General features: G+C 34.7%; 1 protein-coding gene across 2 annotated transcripts in view; it reads left to right on the plus strand.

Moving 5' to 3' along the window:
- The window catches only part of PXDN (peroxidasin), an 87081-nt gene that overhangs the window by 56430 nt on the left and 5669 nt on the right, over positions 1-24982 (plus strand). For both annotated transcript variants that reach the window (XM_040551037.1, XM_040551036.1), the window contains 8 exons: positions 1752-1864; positions 2982-3138; positions 6213-6321; positions 6764-6921; positions 9558-11061; positions 11914-12048; positions 15326-15534; positions 22844-22964. In XM_040551037.1, the coding sequence (XP_040406971.1) occupies positions 1752-1864; positions 2982-3138; positions 6213-6321; positions 6764-6921; positions 9558-11061; positions 11914-12048; positions 15326-15534; positions 22844-22964 (2506 nt within the window). The remainder of the gene's footprint in view (positions 1-1751; positions 1865-2981; positions 3139-6212; positions 6322-6763; positions 6922-9557; positions 11062-11913; positions 12049-15325; positions 15535-22843; positions 22965-24982) is intronic.

Consider the following 24982-nt stretch of genomic DNA (forward strand, 5'->3'; position numbering starts at 1 on the left):
ATAAGACTCTATTCTGCTAACTAAATAGCGTTATTAACATAATGTTTTAATGTCCAGAAACAAAACAGTTTATTTTACAACACCCGAATGACTTTCACAATGAAATGCCATTGCTTATATCTAAAATAAGCTAACACAGAAAAAAAAAACTACCATTTTTTAATGTTTTTTTCAAGTAAATTCTAAGTAAGCTACTTCCATGATTAATTAGAATCATATTAATATTTATAATTTAGTTAAGTACTTTGGTGTTTAATTAAATTGAAGGAGATTAAACATTTAATTAAAAGACTTCCTTGGTAGTGACCATATCTAAAACAGTATTTCAGTAAAAGTGTATTGTAGTCTTCCTAAGCTTAGACATCTGTCCAAAAAAAATAATAATAATTCCATTGATCTTTCTTAATTAAAAATAATAATGGGAGATTGATTTGTCAAAGTCCAGATTTTGTTCACCTACATAAAATTGCTGACTAAAATTCAACAAAACAAAACGATTTTAAAAAGTTTTATGGGTTTCCAGTTGTGTTAAACTTCACTGAACTTAAGTTTAATAAAATTAGTTTTGTGCAACTCAGATTGCAAAATCCAGTCATCAAAAGAGAGTAGATACAAGATTGAAGGTTACATATATGTTCCTGAAATTGGAGCTCTCCATACATTCATTGCAATGGTATTTTTAATTGTGCAACAAGAGAAAATGTTTTCCTCTGGGTTTATAACAAAGGGACTTTTCATCTCAGGAATGTCTAGTCAGTGGTCACTGTGGCTAAATCTGTATTAATGAATACAGATTAAAGGTTCAGGTCTGTTTGTCCTTAACAAGACATACCTCACATCCTCAGAGTTAGACACTCTTACATCCCAGCACGGACACCTTATTTGAAATTGTCTCTACTCCTTAATAACCATGCTTCATTTGTAAGAGACAGTACAAACTATTTAACACCAAGGCCAGATCTGGTTGGTAGTAGGCTGTGTGGCCAAATGCTTCTTGGTAGAACCATAGCCCCATTTCTCCTCCTTGCAAAGTGCTGATATGTTACAGCAGAAATACAGTTCTAAAGCATCTTCATAATCTTGTACGTGTTTCTCATGATAACATCTGAGTGCTGGATGTTGATCTAGATTTGAAGGAAATAAGGATTAAAAATGCATTAATTTTCTTCACCGTGGAATTAGGCTGTTGTGTACCCTGTGCCCTTAAAATCAAAGGTCAGTTGATGTTTAAGGCCCAGGGCTCATTGGTTTCAGATACACAGCAGTTTTGTGAAGGTTTAACACCCCAGCAGGTCAGGTTGGGGCACTTAGAGTTGAGTGAGTTCTGGGAAGTTTTGTTTTTAATCATCTGAGAAATCTCTGTTGTTGCTATTTAAAACTTGAAAGTTTAAAATTTTGGCAGAAGTTGATGGGAAATTTCCTATCATTCTGGTGATTTTGTTCAAAGTTACCTATTTACGGATTTTTTTTTTCAGAGCTATTAGCTTACAGAATTTAGCATTTTTGGCAACTACTAGCCTGTTTTGTTAGAAGTTAAGAGCACTTAAAAATCAGCCTGAAGCAGATACTAAAAATAAGCAACATTGTCTTTAAGGCATTGCTATAATCAGGTAAAACTTGCAAACAGAATAGGATTATAGATTAAGAAGTGTTGGGTAACTGAAAGAAATATACAATGATGACCTGTTTTTAGATCACCTTTTGTACAAGTTGTATTTCATACCTTATGAATGTGTCATTTGTTTTTTTAGTGACTCCTGTATTTGCCAGTGTTCCCAGTGACATGACAGTAGAAGTTGGCACAAATGTGCAGATCCCATGCAGTGCTCAAGGGGAGCCAGAGCCAGTAATTACATGGAATAAGGTAATAGATATTTCTTTGGTTGTTTCATAAAGGCGATGGCCTCTTCATCTCTTCATAACTAACTGCTTAAAGTGCAAATTAACACAATGATCACTTTGATTCTGAAAACATTACCTTCAGTCTGATCAGCAAGTCAACTGCAATACAGAGTATGTATACAGATAGCAAACCTGAATTGTGTGTGTGTGTGTGTGTGTATACACAGACATATATATGGTTATGCAAATTTTTGGAAACATTATGCAGACCAGAATCAGTAATATAGATATTAATAGTCCTATATATTTCAGTGACAGTTCTTTGTTAATATCCAATAAATATTCCCACTTTCAATGACATTATAGCAATAAAAGCATATAGCACCAAAACAATGAGAACTACTATATTGCTGAGTCCTTTTATGCTGTTAGGGCTTCAACCAGGGCATGTTTTGGTAACTCTTTGGTAACCCGTCTTTCTGTGTCAACTTTTCTAAGTGTTTCCTCTAACAACTGTACCGCAAATGACAGAAGAGTATTAAATATAAAAAAAGTAATTGATAAAAGCAAGAAAAATCAGGCTTTCACTCTGGTTTTGATTTCGGTCAGTGCAACACTTGCTGTATTAAACATTTATAAAGGTAGAATTACTGGTGAATTCAAGGGTTTCTACTATTAATCTTCAGTCTTCTTGATTATTTTCAGTTAGTGAGCATTAAAATAAATGTACCTTAATGTATCTTAAATGCATAGTATATGAAGAATTGACACATACGCACTCTGGAGATCTTTTTAATTGACAAATTTTGAGTAAGATAATGCGTACATATTCTCAGGAAGTGCTATCTTATTTTGGGGGCTTAAATTCTATGTGGTGAAGGCCTAAAACTATTAAAATACTTTCATTTATAATAATGAGTGCTTTTAAAAGTAAATAAATACACTGTGTGATTTAGATCTACATGCAAGTCCTCCTGTCACACATGACAACTGTGTGTTAAATTTTATATAAGTTTATCTACTTCAGTATTGTTTTTTGTTTACTAAGTCACTCTTTGAGGAAAAAGAACGAAAATTCAGGTCTGGAAATTAGGATTGGATATATCAGAATAAAAAAAAAACATTCTTCTTTTCTGCAGGATGGAGTACAGGTAACTGAGAGTGGAAAATTTCACGTTAGTCCAGAGGGATTTCTTACTATTCGTGATGTTGGAACTGCTGATGAAGGTCGATATGAATGTGTTGCCCGGAATACCATAGGATACTCCTCTGTTAGCATGGTGCTTAGTGTTAACGGTAAGGTGTATGAATCAGTCGGAAGTATGAACTAGATTACTTTTAGAATTTGGCTTATTTGTAAGATGCAAAAAGTTCATAAAATGCTGAATTCTTTCTTTTATCCATTTTTTTTACCTTTCCCTTAAAAACCTCTCATTTTTATTTATTTATTTATTTATTTTTAATTCAGGCAATTATCTGCACAGATGTGAGTAAGATGGGAATATGTCAGCCAAAATGTCTCTAGGACTTAAGCTTCAAAACAATGTTTTGGGCTCCTGTTAGTCATGCTATTTTCCTCTTGATTTTTAATTTGGACCTGTTCAAATTTTCTTGTTGAATACACAGTCTAATTGACCAAATTAGACTTGACCAAAACTCCAATGACATCTTTCAAGGGACGTTTACAGCTATTGGTTGAAAACTGGGCTGTAACCACTATGACAGAGTTCAGGAAAGTTGTAATACTCTTAAGAATTTAAAGGAGAAAATAGAGAGGAAAAAAACTACAACAACAAAAACAGAAAATATGAATTTATAATAATTATTTGAAAGTAATAATGACAAATAATAAATATTAATTATTATATGTGTTTGTAATAAAGCAGTCAAAAAGGGTAAGGAAACAACTTTGTTACATAGTCTGATCCCAGTGTTTTCCTGACTCATCGTACAAACAGATTTTCCAGTCTTATTTTGATTGAAAACCTTACGGAAATCATGTGATTTTTTTTCTTTCAGTAGAAAATGAAATAACATGATATTTCTGTATCATTGAAAATGACTATTGAGCATGATTTCTTTAACATATTGGATATTGTTTCCTAGTGTTATGTCTAATGTTCTGTATTTTGCTTATTATATTCATGAATAAATATCAGTGACTTTTTTTAATGTACTGATTATCATGAGATATCAGTCACCTGGTATCTTGAGTTCTGAGAGAAAAATTGCAGGGCTGGGAATCATTCATTGATGAGTTTTCATCTCCATTTATAGTCTGCGAATGTATGAATGTAGGAAAGTCCATAAAATTTCAGTTCATCTTGGCCACTCTGGAGATGCAAAGAAAGAAAAGGATGGGTGGTTTGATTTATCTGCAGTCAATCTGAAACTGTAAATGATGTTTCTTCTAAAAATTAGTGGGATATCAGATACTGCTTCTCTGGTTTTGCCATTAAAAATTGTCAGAGAATCAAGGAGACAAATGAGCAGATTATCAGTACTGGGTACTTGCTATCTGGATAGTATTAATAATGACGTAGCCAGGAGCGCATAAAAACTTGCATGTCAATATTTCTTTTATACAAAGTTAATGTTTTATAGATATTTCTAATACATAAATATATTTTCTTACCAGTGAGATGGAAAAAATCAAATGCATATAAGCTGCGGGGCAGTTTTTGCTGGCCACATTTAATTATATTTTAAAGATGTTTTTCTTTTGTCATTTTCTTCTGACCTTATCTGCTGCTGTTTTGTAAAAGCCTCTAGGTTAGGTTTAGGGCAGGGCGTGTGTAGATTATGTTTTTCTTGCTTAAAAACTGTTAGGTTGCTTTTAACAGACAAAGTGACATTTTTCTTTTCCCCTGAAAAAAAGCATGGCCTGAAAGGCTTGCATGTAGCTTTAACTTTTAATATTTATTAGTCTAAAAAGTGAGCTACTGGCAGCAAATAGTTCATACAAAAATAAGGTTCTGTATAGTTAACATCTGACCAAGGTTTATGATTCAGCCCACATGCACCATTAATCAGAAAGATAACCCTGCAGGAGACATATCTAAGGTGAACGCTGAGATTACATCTAGTGTAAGCAGCCACAGGGAAGGTAAACAGCCACTGGATTTTTATATGTATAATGTTGAAGTGCTAAGATGGTTCATGGCATGCAAGCACTCTCTGAAACAACTCAAACAAGGGTAGCAAAGCCATAAATATTTCTCCTTAAAATGGGTGGTTTATCTCATTATGCATCTATATGGCTGTTATGCAAATGAAGCTCTCAAGCAAGGAGGGCAGTTGGTAATTAGCACATATTGAGAAATATTGCCATTAGGTCAGCCCATTTGGGATGCTGAGAGTATGTTGTCAACAGCCCAAGGCAGCTGGCCTCAGGGCAGAGCAAGGGGCTCCAACTTCACCTATACAATGCCAGCGACCGTTTTATTTGACAATATAGGTGGTAGAGTTTGATTGCCCAGATCTAGTCTCTGAAACTCATATGGATATAACCTAAGCTGCCAGTAATGAAGGATTAATGAAATCTTGCCTAGAAAGGAGAGAGAGAGAGAAAAAAATAATAATAAAAGTCATGAAAAGCTTGTAAACAACAATTTTTTTGTCAGCTGATTTTGTACATCTGCTGATTTTATTCCAGCGTATTTGCTTTAGATGTTTTCCCTACTTTACCCTTCTTCCTTTGTGGGTTTTCCAATCTAAACACACTCTGGAAATTGTTAGCTGTTGCCCCTGGATCTGGTAGTTCTTAGGTTAGGCTGAAAGGAAGGTTATTAGTCTTAGATACGCTATACAAACATCCAGCTGCAATAGAGCAGCACATAAAATGGCAGATGAATAGGCCCATGCTTCAATGTTCCTGTACTATGAGTAGAAGAGCTGTAAATAGAATCATAGAAGCATGTGATTTTTAATGTAGCGTTATAATGTTAGATAATTTTAAAATGGAAAACAAAGTAGTGATCAAAATAAATAAAATTTTTATGTGTTGTTTATCAGAGTAAAATCATGACAGGAGCAGTGGTAATTATTGTAGCTGTTCGGGAACGTATGCACATCTGTATTCCCCCTTCCCTCCCTTTTTTTTCCAATTTAATTTTCTGTGTTTCATATGTTTTCATGAAATCTCTTCAAATTTTTGTGATTTATATATTATAAAAGGAAAAAATAAGTCTATAAGTATTTTCCTCTCATAACACATTCCTTTTAACCCCTTAAATTCTTGCATTAATGCTTTAAGAACAGAAGTTTATTTTATACATCTGAAATGATGTCGTGCCTAGACCCTGTCTTACAGAAGTATCTTTTTGTGTGTGGTCATTTTTGCAATAACACATGAATTCCTCTTCCTGTAGTCCCTAATGTCAGCCGAAATGGAGATCCTTTTGTACAAACGTCAATTGTGGAAGCAATTGCAACTGTTGACAGAGCTATAAATTCAACACGTACACATCTTTTTGACAGGTATCCCCTTCTTTTTTAACTGAGAAGTCAAAATTAATATGTATAGTAGAAATAATGAAACATTTAGTAAGCAAGAAGCCATTTTATTATTTAAATGGCAATGTTAACACATCTGGTTAGTTCTGGGAATAGTAGTCATTTAGCATGGAAAGATTCATATTACTTAAACACTAAGTTGCAGAGAACAAATTTTTTATCTGTTGAGATCTCTATTCACTGAAGTAGTTTTTCCAGGGAGACAGTGTGTTATAAAAGTCTAGTAAATGTTTACTTCCATATTCTTTTATTAAACATATATGTTTATTTTTGTTTGCCTTCCATTTTGAGATGAGTGACCAAGGTATGTTCTAATCATGTTGAACTTTTACAGTATGCAGTGTTATGTTGCAACTCCTGTGTGCACTTACTGTTTTTTTTTTTTTTTTTCCAAATTATCTATTAGTCGTCCTCGTTCTCCAAATGATTTGCTAGCCTTATTTCGATACCCAAGGGATCCATACACTGTTGAGCAAGCAAGAGCTGGGGAAATATTTGAAAGGACATTACAGCTTATTCAAGATCACGTACAGGATGGTCTAATGGTTGACCTGAATGGAACAAGTCAGTATTCTTTCCTTATTTTTCAGTGATGAAGTTTCTTAAGTCATTAATACTTCAAAAGAGATTGTCAGAATCTGGGTCCCAATTGCAGAACCCTTACATTGAAATCAGTGGAGTATGATTTCACAAAACTTTATGAGAAATATGTTTATGTTATTCAGTGCTTGGTCTGCACACTGCTACATTATGGTCAAGCTTGATTTGATTGAGCTCTCCGAGTAGAGTGCTTCTACTTCTCATCACGTTGACATATTAGGGAAAAAGTCATGTTCAGATTCTTCTCCTGATCATATTTGGTATAATGGATTTGTCTAATGCATCCTGTTTGTTAACTGTCTGTGTGTTAATTCATTAGGATCATTATTTCATTGCAAACCTTCTCTGTTATGCACTAAGAATCAGTACTTTATTGCTATTTCTTTAAGTAAAATTTGGTATCATCATGCAGAAAAAAAAAAAGATGATAAGAAGGATTTATGTTCTTTGTGAAACAATGTTTCCACAAGTGCCCCAGTAGTATTCAAAGAATTATTTGCTACTCATTCTTTAAGTACTGTATCAAATTAAGCTAATTGTTTGCTTTAACTCTGATCTCATGTATTGAAAAACACATTTTTTTTGCTGGTTTTTAAAAACAGTGGAAGAATGCGGTATTTAGTATTTCTGCCTTTTAGGTATTGAACTCCCAAGTACAAATTCATGAAGTCCAGATGGAGCATATACAACTAGTGTGTGTGTGTACATATGTGTGTGGAAATGCTTGAAACATAGGACTGAAGCATTTGGAAATAATGATGGAGTTTTAGGAGAGCTTTTGAGACTTGAAACATAGCCAAAAGTGACACTGAAAATCTAGAGGAAATATTTTTTTCTTATTATATTTCTTTTGATGTTTATAATTGAGTATTTATTGTAACTTCCGAAAACTTTAACTCTGACTGACCCTGAACTAGTCAAGTATTTATAAAACCAAAGACTGCAGGCTTTGTGGAGTACTGTAACATTTGATAGTGAAAGAAGCTTGTTACTCATTATTAGAGCTGAGTAAATAATTTGTGATAAAGTTAACCACAAAAACTTACACTAAATTCTTTAAAAGTTTGTATTTTATAAGAGCATGTGATTGAATTTGCCTCTCTGATTAGATGGGTGTGCAAACATATCAAATATAATACTCACACAGTGCATTGTAGCAGTAAAGATATGTAAAATCTGATGTGTGAGAATAACTTGACTGCTTTTCACTAGTATTTGTAATAGAGGAAATCAATCACCTAAGGCTTAAATCACCTTAAAAATTATCATTAAAGCATGCAAATACAAGGTAATGAACACAAAATCATCTAACTTTCTGTGATACTGTGAATTCTGTTCACAACCAAAGCTTACTTCTCAGCCCTACAAAATCTATAGAAATCTGGCTTTTAGAGAAACTTGAATAATAAAATAAATCTGTTTTCATTTAAACAGCCTAATATTCAGATTTTGGTACTCATATTTGTCCTTATTTGGTTTTATTTCAAAATGCAGGGCCCAATGAAAGGTGTTATTTAGCACTTTTGCATTGGGAACAGTTGAGAAATTTGACAATTTCCTATTCAGAGACTTTTATGTAAAATCTTGGACTACTGCAAGGAAAGACAATGGAGCCAAATTTTCCTCCACAGTGCCAGACAGTATAACAAGGGAAATGGCCACAAATTGCTGCTTGGGAGGTTCAGATTGGATGGTAGGAAATGCTTTCTCACCAGGAGGCCAGTGCAGCACTGGAGCTACTTATGCAGAAAGGCTGAGTAGTCTCAGACTTTGGAGGTTTTCAAGACAGCTAGACAAGGTACAGCTGAGCTGGTCTGTTGCTAGAGACAGCCTTGTTTTGGCAGGAGCCATTGAATCTAACCTATAGATGAGATGTCACCTCCCACTTGTATTTGAACTTGAAGCAATATATGTGTCATAGTCCCAAAGGTGAATAGTATGGATCCCAGAGGAAATCTGTGTCAAGTGTTATGCAAACAATAATTTTCTTTACAGTGGACTGCTCTGAGTAACGTGAGTGCAGATTACTCCATACCACTTGTCTAGGAGACCACTCATCTGTTTAGATAAATTGGTCATGATTTTATGTTTTTTGTTCTTTCTTTTTTCATTTCTTGCAATTCTACAACTTTTTTGTGATAAAGCAAAACAAAATAGCAATATACTCACTGAATTAGCAAGTCTCAAAAGAGAAAGTCTTGATATCTGTAGAAATGTTGCTGAGTTTTCAGAATGTTTTTACTGACATGGGGAAATTTTTCTGTTCTTTTCAGTATGAGGCTGTTATTTCTGAAAATATCCCTACTTTCTTAGGTGGCCAAATAAGAAATTAGTTCTTTTTGTGAATATTTTATAAAAGTTCTGCTTGAATTGTCATTTTACAAAATCACCTCCTGACCTAATAGTAGTTGTTGCTCAAATGACCTAATGCTCTAATATATGTATGTGATTATTCTTTTTTTTTTTTTTCCTGAACAGTAAGGGTATTAATCATGTGGAAAATACAGTATTATAAAATAACTTTCCAAAGAAATGCATGGTCTTTGGGGACCATGAGTCTACAAATCTTTGATTTTCTTTCTTCTTTCTTCTGGTTTCAGGTTATCACTATAATGACCTTGTATCCCCACAGTACTTGAATTTGATAGCTAATCTCTCAGGCTGTACAGCCCATCGACGAGTGAACAATTGCTCAGATATGTGCTTTCACCAGAAGTACCGGACACATGATGGAACATGCAACAACCTGCAGCATCCCATGTGGGGCGCTTCTCTGACAGCCTTTGAACGTCTGTTAAAATCAGTCTATGAAAATGGATTTAATTTGCCTCGGGGAATCGAACCCAGGAGGCTCTCTAATGGATATGCACTCCCAATGCCTCGACTGGTTTCAACTACTCTGATTGGAACTGAAACTGTAACTCCTGATGACCAGTACACTCACATGCTCATGCAGTGGGGTCAGTTTCTTGATCACGACCTTGACCTCACCGTTGCTGCCCTAAGTGAGGCCAGGTTTTCAGATGGTCAGCATTGCAGTTCAGTTTGCACAAATGATCCTCCATGCTTTTCGATTATGATTCCACCAAATGATCCCAGAGTTAGAAATGGTGCACGCTGCATGTTTTTTGTACGCTCCAGTCCAGTTTGTGGAAGTGGCATGACATCTCTCTTGATGAATTCTGTGTACCCACGAGAACAGATCAACCAGCTGACTTCATATATTGATGCATCCAACGTGTATGGCAGTTCAGACCATGAAGCACTAGAAATCAGAGACTTGGCAAGTCAAAGGGGTCTTCTGAGACAGGGCATCGTACAAAGATCTGGCAAGCCCCTTCTTCCATTTGCTACTGGCCCACCAACAGAATGTATGAGGGATGAAAATGAGAGCCCAATTCCCTGCTTCTTAGCTGGTGATCAGCGTTCTAATGAACAGCTGGGTCTTACCAGTATCCACACCTTGTGGTTTAGAGAACACAACAGAATTGCCACAGAGCTACTGAAACTCAATCCACACTGGGATGGTGACACAATATATCATGAAACACGCAAAATTGTTGGTGCAGAAATGCAACACATAACATTTAGCCACTGGCTACCTAAGATCTTTGGAGAGGTAGGCATGAAGATGCTTGGCGAATATAAAGGTTATGATCCCAGTGTTAATTCTGGCATAACTAATGAGTTTGCAACTGCCGCTTTTAGGTTTGGTCACACACTCATTAATCCTTTTCTGTATCGACTGGATGAAAATTTTGAACCTATTCCACAAGGCCATCTACCTCTTCATAAGGCATTCTTCTCTCCATTTCGGATTGTAAATGAAGGAGGCATTGATCCACTTCTAAGGGGATTGTTTGGTGTTGCTGGTAAGATGCGTGTCCCATCACAATTACTCAATACAGAGTTAACAGAAAGACTCTTCTCCATGGCACGTACTGTGGCTTTAGATCTGGCAGCTATGAATATTCAGAGAGGCAGAGATCATGGAATTCCTCCCTACCATGATTTTAGAGTTTACTGTAATCTTTCTTCAGCTCAGACTTTTGAAGATCTGAAAAATGAAATTAAGAATCCTGAAATCAGGGAGAAACTTAGCAGGTGAGCCTGAGGTGAAGAAAAATAATCCATTATCTAAGTGTGTATGTGAAATTAGTAGCTAAATGTCTTATCTGGAAGAAAATATTTGTTAAGAAAATGGTAAAGAGATTTTTTTTAAGAAACTTCCAACCATATCAGGAAATAGATGTGGAAAATTCCCACATGCAGTTAATTACTCCACTTCTAGATCTCAGTGAACAATATGAAGTTGCATGCATTCATGAAAGTATTGATTTGAAACAATTGTTTTTATAACTGCTGCTAAATATGAATGTTATTTTAAGGTGAGGTCATATTTAATGCCAATCTCATGCAAAGATTTACATGCTCAGTTCCATCCATTCCATACTAAACAAGAACTAAACTAAGACAGGAATATAAATCACTCTATTTTCACTGTATTTTCATGTGTACATCTTTCATCACAAGTAATCTGGTCTTCTTTAGAAGGATCAATGTCTGAAACTAAGCCTTCAGCTACCTTCCATCTCTTGCTTATCTACACAAAATAAAAGAGAATGAGTCTTTGGTAGTGTAAAAGTGTTCAGAGGGGCAGGAAAGAGAAGCTATTGAAAAGGAAAGTTATTAGGAATCAACAGAAATCTACTGGGAGAAGTGAAATTGTGGAGTAGACTTACAGTCCCCCATGCTATTACTCATGTACATGCAATGCACATTGCTGGATTTCTTGCAGTACACCACAGGTTCTTCACAAAAAATGTAGCACTACCACTGTCATTTTTTATTGTGTGTTATTCATATATTTTCCCCTTAGTTTTATTACTTACTGTTGTTTTGTTTTTGTAAATGAATAATATTTGATACTAAATCTTCATGTTATTCTTTTTATAGGTTGTATGGTTCCCCACTGAACATAGACCTATTTCCTGCTTTAATGGTAGAAGACTTAGTTCCAGGGAGCCGACTGGGGCCAACTTTGATGTGTCTGTTAAGCACCCAGTTCAGGCGCATTCGGGATGGAGACAGGTAAATTGAAATACCATGGAAACCAAAAGTAATTTTAAATAGAGGACGCTTAATAGTAGTTGCAATGTCTTGTTTCAAGATCAAACCACATTTCTTATTTTCACTGGAAAGGTGAAGAAATGAGGTTTAAAACTTTGTTACAATCTGTGATTAATTCATTTTTTAAATCTATTACTTTTTATGATGAATGTGTCGTACTGAGGTCCAAAAAACACCACAGCCAACATATGCTGATCAAGCACGGTTCTGGAAGCTAGAAGTTCATTCGTGATTTTCCTGTTACCAGTTATTCAAGTCACTTAAGTTTCTGCAAAGTGGGTGTTACTTGTCTTTTATTAGTGTTTAATTATTTTATTTGCAGAGAAATTGGGATGGTTGAGACCCTTTCATCATCTCTGCTGCTAAGCTTAGGTTGAAAAAGTACTTTTCTGTGTAGGTGACCACACCATACATTTCAATAGAAGTAGTCTGTGCACTTAAAGTGCATTAAAAGCAGACAGGTTGTCCCCAAGTACACAACTGAATAATTGTTCTTAAATTACTTTACATGCAAATTATGAACAGTTTCTCATTGTGAGTTTCTACAGTACCAGGAATAAAAATAAATGAATAAAAAAAAAAAAAAAGATCATTGCATTTGTTACAGCAGGCAGAACTCCTCTGGGTAGATTCGGCATACACATTTGGAATTTGAAAGTCAACATTTTCCTCATTTTGACATCATTTGTGACCTACAATCCTGTTTTTTACATGGCATGACAGTTGAAAGACTAGTACTGATTAGTTCTGTCCTAGCTGAAAAAGAAATAGAGGATGAATTAGGAAATTAGATGTGATTTACATTATCTAATATTATTTGCTTTATGTTAGTTATAGAATTGCTACTTAAGGTAGTATAAAGGCTTTTTTTATTTCTGTAGTCAATAGCAAAAGTCTTTTTGTATGCTTTTTTTTTTTTGTAAAAACAACTTTCTTATATAAAATCTGTTTAAACATTAAGCTGTGAAACATAAAAATATCGTGCCTGGAGGCAGAGAGAGTAAAAGTAGAAATATATGTAGTATGTGCTCCAGATTGCTGATGACAAGTACCTATTTGTGTCACAACAGTATAATGATTTTGCTTTTTTGTGTGTCTGTGTGCATTTTTCCAGCAAAAAATTTCTCTCCCCTTCCCTGAAACAATATTTAGTAACTATAGGAAAACATTTAATATTTAGGAAATGGGACTCTGCTGTCCAAAGAATACAAATATTTTGAAGCAACCTGCCAGCAAATAGTAAAATATTATTAGACATAATGAAAGCATCTCTCACTTTGAAAAACCCTCACAATGGGCAGAGGATCAAAGCTGTCAGCACCATGCAAAACAAATGTGCCTGTGCAGGGAAAAGGAGTAATGTTTGAAGTGGGCCTAATTTCATGTCAAGATGGAGATTTCTTAATCTGTTTATCTGATCCTGGTGCTTGGAATTGCATTGGCTACTATCCAACACCTTATGAAAATGATACAATAAATTTCTGTAGTAAATTTAACAATCTCAGTTATCTTAATCTTAAAATATGTGTAGATTAGCCATTCTCTTATCTTCTCAGCAATTCTATATATATATATATATTTTACCCATAGGAAAGTTGTCTGGAAAAAGAAATCTATGGTAATCTAAAACTACCCTAAAAGAACCTTGAACCTGGTAGTCTAGATGATGTCTAAATCTACCCATTTTAGATGTCTGAAGGTATCCAAGACATTAAAATGGAACAAGAAAATATGTCAAAGATTTTGTTGACAAATTGGGCCCTTTCAGAGTTTCAGCCCAACACAAAGTGGGGTTGAAGTGACACCAAGCACTTACCTTTAGGCATCTAGATCACACCTTCAGATACATTCCATTATGTGCCCATTATGGCCAAAGAACCAAGGAGCATGGGCTCAGGCTGATGCAAATCCAAAGAGTTATGTACGGCATCACCTTAAACATTGTGTGTGTTTCTGGGCTCCACAATATAAAAAAGATGTTAAGATACTTGAAAGCATCCAGATGAGGTCAACAAAGCTGATAACAGGGCTGGAAGGCATGTCCTGTGAGGAGAGGCTGAGGACCCTGGGGTTGCCCAGTCTGGAGAAGAGGAGGCCGAGAGGTGGCCTTACTGCTCCTTGCAGCTCCCTGAGGAGGGGACGCACAGAGGGAGGTGCCGGTCTCTGCTCCCTGGTCACCGATGACAGGACATGAGGGAACGGCACAGAGCTGTGCCAGAGGAGGGTCAGACGGAGCATTAGGAAAAATTTCCTTACACTGAGGGTGGTCAAACATTGGAAAAGGCTTTCTAGAGAGGTGGCTGATGCCTCAGGCCTGTCAGTGTTCAAGAGGCATTTGGACAATGCCCTCATTGATATGCTTTACCTTTTGGTTAGTCCTGAAGAAGTCAGACAGTGGACTAGATGATATTTGAAGGTCCCTTCCAACTGAACTATTCTTTTCTTTTCTTTTCTTTTCTTTTCTTTTCTTTTCTTTTCTTTTCTTTTCTTTTCTTTTCTTTTCTTTTCTTTTCTTTTCTTTTCTCTTTTCTTTTCTTTTCTTTTCTTTTCTTTTCTTTTCTTTTCTTTTCTTTTTCTTTTTCTTTTCTTTTTTTCTTTTTTCTTTTCTTTTCTTTTCTTTTCTTTTCTTTTCTTTTCTTTTCTTTTCTTTTCTTTTCTTTTCTTTTCTTTTCTTTTTTTCTTTTCTTTTCTTTTCTTTTCTTTTCTTTTCTTTTCTTTTCTTTTCTTTTCTTTTCTTTTTTCTTCTTTTCTTTTTTCTTTTCTCTGCTTTCTCTTCTCTTCTCTTCTCTTCTCTTCTCTTCTCTTCTCTTCTCTTCTGTTTTCTTTTCTTTTCTTTTCTTTTCTTTTCTTTTCTTTTCTTTTCTTTTCTTTTCTTTTCTTTTCTTTTCTTCTTTTCTTTTCTTTTCTTTTCTTTTCTTTTCTTTTCTTTTCTTTTCTTTTCTTTTCTTTTCTTTTCTTTTCTTTTCTTTTCTTTTCTTTTCTTTTCTTTTCTTTTTTCTTTCTTTTTTCTTTTCTCTGCTTTCTCTTCTCTTCTCTTCTCTTCTCTTCTCTTCTCTTCTCTTCTCTTCTCTTCTCTTCTCTTCTCTTTTCTTTTCTTTTCTTTTCTTTTCATGTAAAGATATCTGGTAATGGGATCTACAGAATAATTAATTTAATTCTGAATACAGTATTGCAAAATCTGTGCATGTTTTGTATTTTTTTTTTCACTAGCAAACCTGTCTTTTCTGTGAGATTACAGGTTATGGTATGAGAACCCAGGTGTATTCACGCCTGCTCAGCTCACTCAGATCAAGCAGACATCTCTTGCCAGAGTTTTGTGTGACAATGGTGACAACATAACCCGGGTACAACATGATGTCTTTAAGGTGGCTGAATTCCCACATGGATATAGTAGCTGTGAAGATATTCCTAAGCTGGATCTCAGGATGTGGCAAGATTGCTGTGAAGGTCAGTATACAGGTGGATTTTGGTGTATTAATGTATGCTTTGTTTGGTGTTTGTTCATTTTATTTTAAGAAGATATTTGATTCATGTTCACTTTTTGTTAAGATATATTGCATGGTTACAAACTCAGATTTGGAGCACATTACTATTTAACTTCCCAAGAGAAAAAAAAAAAGAGTGAGGAAGATTCTTATTTACTGAAGTGTCCTCTTTAAGGAGTTGTCTATTCATCTGACGTTCTACCAAGGGATGGATTCTCTCTTGTTGCTGATCAGCTTTCATGCTGAACAATCTCTTTGAGATAACCTTTTTATCTCCTGTAACTGCAAAGCCTTAAAGGAAAGAAGTGTAATAATGTTCCTTGCTTGTTAATAATGAAATAAGATACGAAACAGCTACCACCACCCTTGTTTAATGAGTGATCATTCATATATTAAATTACACATGGTAATCATAGATTTGAGCAGTGCATGTTGTAGATAAGTGCTTTCCCATCTTCCTCTTTTTGTGGACAAACATTCCTGTTCATTGCCACCTTCTGCAACAGTTAGGACAGTGGGAAAACTTTTTCTTCAGCAATAGGCGGAGTTTTCCCCAGAAACAGAGTTTACTTAGCACTGTTGTCATGTAGCAAAAGAAATTGAGAATCTCATGCTGCTTGGTAGCCAAAATATTGGCCTCTAACCCATGTTGCATACAGATTTTCAGAATGACCTCTCTTTAAGCATCGGCACATCAGATGTCACTGCATCTTTCACACAGTTAGAAGATCCCTTCCCAAGAGAATCTTCTGCATCACACAGATTTATGGAATGATTTGCAGTAGCATCAACAACAACATTCTTCAGAGGACAACGACATCTCTCTGTTGAGCTCTCCTTGACAGTATTATCTTCTCATGATGAAACTTAATTGTTATCTTCATGGCTGAAAAAGTAGATTCAGGAATTTCATAGAATATAATTATTTAGGTTGGAAAAGACCCTTAAGATCATTGAGTCCAACCATCAACCTAACAATACCAAGTTCACTGCTAAACCACATCTCTAAATGCCACATCTTTTAAGTACCTCCAGAGGTAGCAACTCCACCACCTTACTGGGCAGCCTGTTCTGATACCTAACCACCCTTTACATGAAGAAATTCTTCCTCATATCCAATCTAAACCTCCCCAGGTACAACTTGAGGCTGTTTTCCTCATATCACTTCTCACCTGAGAAAAGACTGACAACTTTGCTGCTTCTAACTCTTTTCAGGTAGTTGTAGAGAGCTATGAGGTCTCCACACAAGATCCTTTCTTCTGGAATAAACTAAGTTCCCTGAGCCCAGTTCCCTGATCTGCTCCTCATGTCTTGTTTTTTAGTCCCTTTACCAGCTTCATTGCTCTTCTTTGAATGCATTCCAGCAACTCAATATCTTTCTTGTAGTGAGTGAACCAAAACTGAACACAGTACTCAATGTGCAGTATCACAAGTGCCATATAGAAGGGGACAGTCACATCTCTAGTCCTTCTGACCACACTATTTCTGATGCAGACCAGAATGCTGTTGGCCTTCTTGGTCCCCTGGGCACACTGCTGGCTCTTGTTCAGCCGGCTGTTGAACAGCACCCCCAGGTCCTTTTCTGTCAGGCAGTATTCCAGCTGCCACTCTTCCTGAAGCCTATACCACTGCATGGGATTGTTATGACCCTTGTGCAACACCTGTAAGGAATTTTTCTGTGGAACTCTGCTCATCTAGAAATTACCATCAAACAAATTACTAACTGTAAAAAAAAAAAAAAAAAAAAAAAAAAAAAACTTGCTCTTATTAAAGAGGATAATGGTATTATCTGTTGATGATTATTAGTATCTTAAAATTTACTTAGTAAAAACCTCACTTTCAATACCAGTAGCGTGTGGAAACACTGATGAGAGGTATCTGGATCTGAGATACTCTGATCTGAGATGTTCATCTTTTCTTCTGCTGATTGTTTTGGATTTACTGCTGCTGAATGAGCTAGTGAAATTCAGTGAAAAGATGTGCATGGATGAAGAACCAGTGGATTGTACTTCTGAGAAAGCAGTTACACTCTTTTAGTTGTGCCTGTTTAATTCCTTTGGAAAAAATGTAATTATCCTGAGGAACAGAGCGTCCGTTGGTGACACATCTCAGAATTTAAGAATTTTACAGTTTAACTGTAAAATGTAAACTGATGGAGGATGTCCCTTCAACCTAGTACAGACACAGTTACTAATGAAGAATTGTTCTATTATGTCTTTACCATGACAATAAACTCAAGTGTCATTAAAAGTGTAAAACAAACAAACAAACAAAAAGAGAGATTTACTGTTCGAAGATGTTGCACAGTTTAGCTTTTAAACTGATGATTGTCCAGTACTGTTTCTTTGAATTTATTACTATTGTTTGTTTATTTAGAAGAAAAAAAAATATAAACCATATTCATTTTCCACATTTAAAATACTACTCATTTTATAATTAAAATTCTTCTAGAGTTTACTGAGTTAAAAAGTAGAATACAGAATATTATATCATTGCACTTTATGTATGTTTAATAAGTGACCCATATGTTCAGCTGTTTTAGTTTGGTTAAAAAACACATCTGTTTTTGTTATCCTTCCTGTTTTGTTAAAGTCAAAATACTTTTCCACATGAAGAATAGAAGAACTTCTTAGTTACAAAAAGCTACTTCTTAGATTTCTTGAGTAAAGCCAGTGTTTGTTTCTTATAAAGCAGAACATTATTCCTTTTTATAATAACAATACCAGATTACCTTTACATTTCAGTTAACAAATCATACAACAGAATTACTAGTTTATGGTGTGGAAAAAAAAGCATGAATTCCACTGAAGTACACAAGACTTTCTTCTGGTTTCCTTCACTTTCTATCTTTCTTTATATTGTTGGAAATAGATCTATATGGTTGGAGACAGAAGTTACTGAAGAATTACTGCAGCTCTTTGTTTCAGCAAAGAGCATCCAAACTTCAGATTTTCCAAAGAAGCACTTTTGGTGCTTTTTTTCAGGCTTAGCGTAAAAAGGACTTTTTAAAAAAGTACTCAGTATAGTTTCTGTGATTACTGTTACTGACTTTTTATTTCCACTTTTTTATCTCTTCCCTCAAAGATGAGCATATTATTCTGAACACGACAAATGTTTCTGAGATGAATTATGTGAAAAAAAAAGAAGTCTGGAGATTACGTGCAAACAGATAGTGGCTCAAATGGAAACATGGTTTTACTCCAAATATGTAAAGTGGAAATCTTTTCCATTGTGAGTCTTTAAAAGTTTTGCACAATTTTTATAAATCAAAATGAAAAATATCTTTAATCTTTTGTTTTATGTCAAATAATAACCCAGTAGGAAGTGATTCATTCAAGGCACAATTTATCCCCCTAAGCATAAACTGGTTTATGAAGACAATTTTCCTTAACAGTTTGTCAGTTAGCAACCAAAATATCTTCTGAATCAGATAATGTTCTTTTTGGATTAATTCTGGAAAACACTGTTATAGAAATTAGGATTAAACATATTTAAATCCCACTGGTTCAGACACATACTTCCTCTGAGTCCATTTATATGTGGTCTTCCAGTGGGATAGACCTAAATTTATGGATTCTTGCATTTTAAGACCAGACCACGAATTATGTCATAGTTTATGTTTGTATTGACCACATTAATCTCTTTAATTTAAGCATGGCTTTCAGAAAGGCATCAACTATTTGTTTTAACTATTGTGCTTTATTCCAAGCTACAGCTTGTCTGACTTTTACTTCTAGTATTATATCTTATTATGTTCTTATTATGCCCTTTTGTCTTCAATGGAAATACCAAGTAACACTGGGCTAGGCACTAAATGTTGTGGAAGACTTTACAAATTTCAAAATGTTAACAGCAGTCTCGGGGTGAGACTGCAAGTTCTTCTGCAACATTGAAAATTGTTTACCAAGAGATCTTCAAAATTTCAAAATGCAATTCATGCCTGGGCATGTTTTCATTTCACACAGATCTTGGGGTTTGCTTTTGTCATATCTTATTTATATGTGTCTTCTACGGTTAAATGTATCTTCTTACATTTAAATGTACATTTAAAGACAGTGTCTATTAGCCTCAGAAAACTTCTAAGTATATCAGACTACTAAAACGAAGTTCCATGGTCTGAGATTTAAAGACCTTTTAAGACCATTTAAAAACCTTATTTTTTCTTTGAACTGAATTTTGTTTATTATAGTCCATCATATCTGCATGATAACACATTTTATTAAGAGAATCAATGTATATATATATATTAATATTTCATCCAAATCAATAAAATTATTTTTTCTGCCTATGTTGAGTAACATACAGTTCTACAGTTCTGTTCTCTGACAGTACTGCATCTTTGCTAGCAGGATTTTCATGCCAGTAGTTTCTGTAGCTAGTGAAAAGCAAGGGGAAGCAGTAGGCTGACATTTATTCCATTTAAACACTCCTGAACCCCAGAGGTAAGACCCCAGTCTCTTGAAGTCTACTGCAGGCAATAGAGAAAGAGGTGTTTCTACAGGACAATTCAGGCTGCAATCTCCTTTTTACTTTGCCTTTGTCTATGTCCATTGACTGTAAAAGAAGCATTTGTAGGAAAGCATCTTAATGTAGGTGTCTCAGTGATTTGTAACAAAACAAGGCAGACTGAGTCTCTTTATTTGTGAACTGTTACTATCTTTCTCAGACACTCATACCATCACAGTCTTATGTGCAGATCAGTTCTTGGGGTCCCTTACTTTACAAATTTCTATTTAGTCCAAGTATTATCTGTCTGTCTGAATCCACCTTTTCTGACTGTTCTTTGTAGTCCAAAGATATGTGGTTTTAATCTGCATAACTTTCTAAATAGTCCTGTTTAATTTTTCTTCTGAGAAGATTGTATTTGCCTTGCCTTGTGTTTTTTGTTTTGTTTTGTTTTGTTTTGTCTTTTTAAGAACCTAAGGCTCTCATTTATTTTCCTGTTCATCTTTTGTAAAGAAAATGAATTGGACGGGTTATAGCTAATTTGGGCAAATTTTAGGTAGACTGAAAAGAAAAGCAGAACTTTAGGCTGATTCTCAGTTGCCAGTACTGATAAGGTGTTAATATACATATATAATACATATATATATATATATATACACATAAACTTCTTGTTTAAGTCTTTCTGAAAGCTAAAGCATTTTATCCTGCAACTCTCAGCAATAACAATTTTCTCCCTTATTCCTCTGAAACTGAAACCAAGAACTAGAGTTGTTCATTTGGCAAGTTGACACTTTTAAGTCCTTAAAAAGTACAGAAATGTCAGGTCTGGGTACACCTTCAGTTGCCCCTGAACATATGTTTCTCATATTTATCAGTGTAAGGTGCTAAAATCTTCCCAGGATTTTGGTGCTTTGATTGTAAACACCAGTTTAGGATTAGAAATAAAGAATAGGCCATTGCGCTTTTGTATCAAAGAAAAATCTAGAGAAGACCTTAGCAGCGATTAAAGAAAGGAGAATTTTTTTTTTTTTTTCAGAAATGACTTCCAAAAGAAACTAAAATTTCTATGGCATTCAGGAAAATTTTAAGCAACAGATTGCTTTAAGAAAAAATTTCTTCTGACCAAAACTAGTTCTTTCTCCAGTGACCCTTCAGAGTGACCCTTTTCTCATCACACTAAATATAGAAGTATCTAGGGGTAATCAAAAATGTCTTCATGGCAAGTATCTTACAGACACAGCAGTCTGTTCCCATCTGAAAGAGCTTAGTTTCTGAGTGAGCAGCAAGACGTTTATGTGAGAAGCAGCAGAACACACAAGAAGAATGAACAATATGTTGGCAGCCAATATCATGTAGTTCTTTAGTGCTGCATTTATTATAGGAGGAAGAGAATAAATTTAATCAAGGAGGGAACAAGCTGCAAGGAAGGAAAATGGAAGGAAAACTGAGTGGATAAACTGTTCAAGAATGATTTGCAGGTACTGCTTTCGAATTGAAAATTAATCAGGGCTTTTTTTGTCGGTCTTACTTTTTCCCCGTCTTCATTAATATCAAACCATGAACAAACAGTTTTTTTTTTTTTTTTTAAAGTAACAGATGAGAAGTCTTACTTAAATAGAAGTCAAAAACAATAAAAATAGTCCAAGATACATATTTTCATATAAGCACAGAGCAACCAATATATTATTTGTTTAATTTACATGGGACAAGAACTTTACATTCGTTTTTCATGTTGCTCAGTTCAACAGTGTTTTGAGACTCTTTCTTGACCTGAAACTTGTGTGTGCAATGATTTGTGTTAATACTTTTAAGTATTTGGTGTAGGTATTGCTAAATCCAAAAGAATATTTGCTAAGATGTTACTGCCTTTTTGAATAAACTTGTTCTGCTGCATGTTAAGAGAAACATCAGAGAAAATATCTTCTTCCCCTATTCAGTTGCTTTCATTGCTCATTCTGCTAATACCAGACTTAACTGGGATAATATATCCTGTTATTCAGCTTTCCATTCTGTTATGTTAGCAGACTCTTTGCTTGTAATAGTTGAATACGCTGTTGGTTTGTGCAACACCCTGGCCCATGATGACTTTTTGTTTTTAAAGCTTCTGCAAACAGAAATAAGAAAACTTCTATTTTCTAATTCTCTCCTCTCCAAAGTGCTGTTCCATTTTTTTTTATGGGAATCCTTTCAAATACTCAGTGTTTTTGGAAGGCTAAATAATAACTGGAAAGACATACTTCATCCTGTGAAGTCATCCTCTTTGGATCTTAGGAGAAAATTTCTGTTATAATTGTTCTCAGGCTTGAGACTTCTACTCTACCAAATAAAGTGTTTTAGTTCTTAGTGACTGGTGATACCTTCGAATCTCTTAACTTTGTACATAGTGCAAATGTTCTCCAGGGTTTAATTAAATATTCTCTTTCAAATGCCAAATATAACAAACCTGGAATAGATGAGAAAGCAACAGGCTGTTTTTTCTATTATTGTTTTCCTCCATATGTAACTATCTCATTCCAAAAGAAGAAAATAATTAAAAGCCAAGAGAGTGGAAATTTTGGATATGAAAAGGATGGTTAAAGTAGCAGTGATATATTTGTGAAAAAAAAAAATATAAAAAATTGCTTTGTTTCATAGCAAAAAAATGGTCTGTGGATAATAAAATTTTCTACTTCCAGCTGACTTAAGTATTGCATCCCTCAGAGATATTCAGTTGCCTTCAATCTGATTCCATAGGGATATACCTTTGCCAATTCAGAAGATACTGTGAAAATATATTAACTGGTGATAGTATGGCTTGTAATGTTTAATTCCTTGCTTAATTTCAGACTGTAGAACTAGAGGACAGTTTAATGCATTTTCATATCACTTTCGGGGAAGACGTTCTCTTGACTACAGCTTTCAAGAGGACAAGCCCTTGAAGAAAATGAAAATGTCCAAAACAGTAAGGTGAGGGGGTTTTTTTGTTTGTTTTGTTTTGTTTTGTTTTTAAAGTAAGAGAAAGCATTTGTTTTCAAAATGGAATGAAACTGAGGGATTTCTTTGCAAGTGCATACCGCTTTTTTTCCAGTCTCTGCTTTCTTCAGTTTATCATTGATGTATTTCATTCTGACACTTCTGCATAGCCACTAACAGTAAATCAGTTTCTTTTCAAGCTCAAAATTGTGTAAGTCTCTTTGTGTGTGACACAGTATAGTTCTTCTTCCTATGCTTTACAGGAAAAACAGCCAGTAGTAAAGTGTAATTTGGGGAATTTGGAATCCCACAGCCCTGCTGTGCCTGCAGGAACCAAACTAAATTGCTTCCTTTTCTGCTTAGAGCTGCCAGGTCCTCCTGTAGAAGTAAGAGGAAACCAAGTGTTGATAACACTAACATAAAAATTTATTATGATAGTAGAGATTGCTTCTAGTACCTCAAAGCAGGAGTGGAGGGCAGGGGTGCTGCAGAGAGACAATGCTGTTTATAACTCTATAGTCCTCAAAATACTCTAGCAAGGAAGTAAACCACAGTGTCACAAATAATCTACATAGTGTCCCTACAGTCTCCAAGGAACCAAAAGTTATCTTTGAATTAGTGTGATGAAATGAGTTCCGCTTGGACACTTTATAAAGAATATAAATGGAGATACCTCACTCTCTTATTTAACTGAACATTCTTCATTGTTTCCATATATATGTGTTCTTTTAGCAAATAAAATTATCTGCTTGACTGAGAAGAACATTGGTTCATATTCAGCCAGTCTACCCACTCAAGGCAAGAAAATTATCTGGACAGATATTTAGAAAGTTATGTTTATTTCAGCAGTTTCAAATATTCAAGTGAATGTACTGAAGATACACCAGCATTATATTTCTCCTAATTGGTAGGAAGCTGTCCTAAAGAAACAAAGCCTTTAGATGTTAAGGGTAAAAGGTTTCTAATCTTAAACAAGAAAAGGCAGTAGCTAAGTCTAAGCTTACTTAGAGACAATAGAAAAAGAAAAGAAAGGGTCATTGGAAGAAACCCTTGAATGAGGATATTTCATGTGGCTATGCAAGTGAACAGTTAGAAGCCATTGAATTTACAAATTAAAGTAATTCATTTTTTTAAAGAAATTAGTCTCATAATTATAAAGCTGCAGAAGGGTTAAATTGCATAAAAATGTAAGCAAGAAAATATAAACATGTGTCTGAGAAACAGCGTGTTTTTGTTAACATGCTGTTAACTTTTTCAGAAATGAAGCTCAAAGATCTACAACAGTTAAAGTACTGATTAGGACTACAAAACTGTAAATTTACAATACTTTATTTAAAGCATATATAAAGCTAGAGCAACAACATTTTTTTAACATTCTTGTCAATTCTTATGCTCATTGTATTTAAATTACATTTCTGGTGAGATCTTTTTTTCTTTTTTCCTCATTTTCAATAACATAAGCAGGTGGAGAAGATTAAACATTTAGTTACAAAATAGCAGCTGGTTTACTCGAATTTTGGCATGTTATGTTGTTTTGAGTTCTTTTTCTTTAATTTAGATGAAAAACTATGTGAAACTAAGTAGCTTGAACACCTGCCAATAAGTGCAGTTTTAATTTATACAGGAAGATAAATCATGAGTCCTAATATAGAAAAGAGTACTTTGCCTGTTCATTCTTTGGGTATCCCTTAGCTCTGGGGAAGACATGCTAACAGAATAGGAATGCTTGTATGGACTCAGAGATCTTAATGTAATAAATGTAATTAGTGTTTTCCTGGTTTTGAATACATTCATTTTTTAAGTCTTGCCAAATAATATATTATATATTACAGACAGTTACTTTCATAACTGTATACATTTTTCCCATCAACAGACGGAATCGAGTAACACAAGTTAGTGTTGTATGACACTTACCAGAAAAGTGCTAGAAAGTGCTGTAGTCAGAGTACTCTAGACTTTGTCTATGATAAACAGCATTCATTTCAAACGTTAATTAAATTGGACACAGGAAT

This window comes from Cygnus olor, chromosome 3, assembly GCF_009769625.2.
Source record: "Cygnus olor isolate bCygOlo1 chromosome 3, bCygOlo1.pri.v2, whole genome shotgun sequence".
Classification (NCBI taxonomy): Eukaryota; Metazoa; Chordata; class Aves; order Anseriformes; family Anatidae; genus Cygnus; species Cygnus olor.